The sequence below is a fragment of the Austrofundulus limnaeus genome, unplaced genomic scaffold, assembly GCF_001266775.1.
Source record: "Austrofundulus limnaeus strain Quisiro unplaced genomic scaffold, Austrofundulus_limnaeus-1.0 Scaffold716, whole genome shotgun sequence".
In the NCBI taxonomy this organism is placed as follows: Eukaryota; Metazoa; Chordata; class Actinopteri; order Cyprinodontiformes; family Rivulidae; genus Austrofundulus; species Austrofundulus limnaeus.
In genome coordinates, this window is record NW_013953118.1 from 65712 (window position 1) to 67161 (window position 1450).

Here is a 1450-nt window from a genome sequence, read left to right on the forward strand (position 1 = left end):
TCAGTTCTTCAGATGTCCTCAAACTCTGCGACTTTGGTGAGTTTTCAGATTTTAAACATTTAAAGAATATAAATAAAAAATAAAATAAAACTATTTACTCTTAAATGAATTAGTGCTTTTTTAGCTTCTAGCTGGCATGTTGGGTTTCAGTTAGCAACTTGCATATTTTGGGTTTTGACTTTTAGTTAGCATTTGCTACTTTTAGTTAGCAGCTTGTTACTTTAGAGTTTAGCTACCATTTTGTCACTCAAAACAAGTGTTTAGCTATTTAAAGTTAGCAGTTTGCTACAGTAGATTCTGGCTACAGTTTTTCAATTTAAAGCTAGTGTTTTGCTACTTCTTGTTACTTTTACATTTTAGCTAGCCTTTTGTTACCTTTACTTAGCAGTTTCCTACTTTGTATTTTAGCTAGCTTGTTGCTACTTTTAGGTAACAGCTTGTTGCTTTAGATTTTAGCTAGCATTTTGTCACTCAAAGCTATTGTTTAGCTACTTTTAGTTAGCAGTTTGCTACAGTAGATTTTAGGTACAGTTTTTTAATTCAAAGCTGATGTTTTGCCACTTCTTGTTACATTTTAGCTAGCATTTTGTTACCTTTAGTTAGCAGTTTGCCACTTTGTATTTTAGCTAGCTTTTTGCCATTTTAAGCTTGTGTTTACTTACTTTTAGCTTGCATTTGACCACGCTTAGCTGTCAGCTGGTTTTAGCTTCTTCATCAGAGTTCGTTAAACTCCACATTCTCCCTGAGTCTCTGCTGAAAATATAGTTTATCTTGTTTTGTTCTTTTTACTTGTGTCATGTTTTCCTGTCAGTCTGTCCTTTAGTCCCGCCCACTTCCTTGTTTGTTGTGATAATCCCACCTTTAATAAGTTTTCTGCCTCTGGCTTGTTTTTCTTTCAGCACCAGAGCTGATGTTTTAATTCAGGCAGCTTTAAAGTCGTGTTAATAATAGCTGCTTGTTCCTCTTTAAAACACAGTTAAATATAACTATAGGCCACAGTTTTTAGGTGTGTGTTCCAGTTTTGGATGAGGRTTTGCAGAAATCTCACGGTCAGTTAGCGCTGAATAATTGTGATCCCTGTGAGTCAGCTGGGGTGAGATTTGTTTGTTATTCACTGTTGGAGCCACCRCTCTGTTTATTGTGACTTTTTCTTGCCTAAACTGGACTTTGAGGGAGCGGTTCTGTCCGACCTGCAGTCACATCATTAGTGCGGTCACACGACGCCTCAGAACTCGTTTCTTCTTCTTCTTCTGTTGTTTCTGCGTCGCTGCTGAAACTGATTCATTATTTCCATCTGCTTCAGGTTTTGCTCGTAACCTGTCTGAAGGAACAGATGCCAACTACACAGAATATGTTGCCACCAGGTGGTACCGCTCACCTGAGCTGCTGCTGGGGTGAGTGTGTGTGTGTGTGTGTAGGGATCAGTGTATGTGACTGAGGTTCACGAAGC

General features: G+C 38.2%; 1 protein-coding gene across 2 annotated transcripts in view; it reads left to right on the top strand.

Moving 5' to 3' along the window:
- LOC106532084 (cyclin-dependent kinase-like 5) overlaps positions 1-1450 on the top strand; it is a gene marked incomplete in the record, with an annotated part of 40161 nt that overhangs the window by 19769 nt on the left and 18942 nt on the right. For both annotated transcript variants that reach the window (XM_014028076.1, XM_014028077.1), the window contains 2 exon segments: positions 1-36; positions 1304-1394. In XM_014028076.1, coding sequence (XP_013883530.1) covers positions 1-36; positions 1304-1394 — 127 coding nt within the window.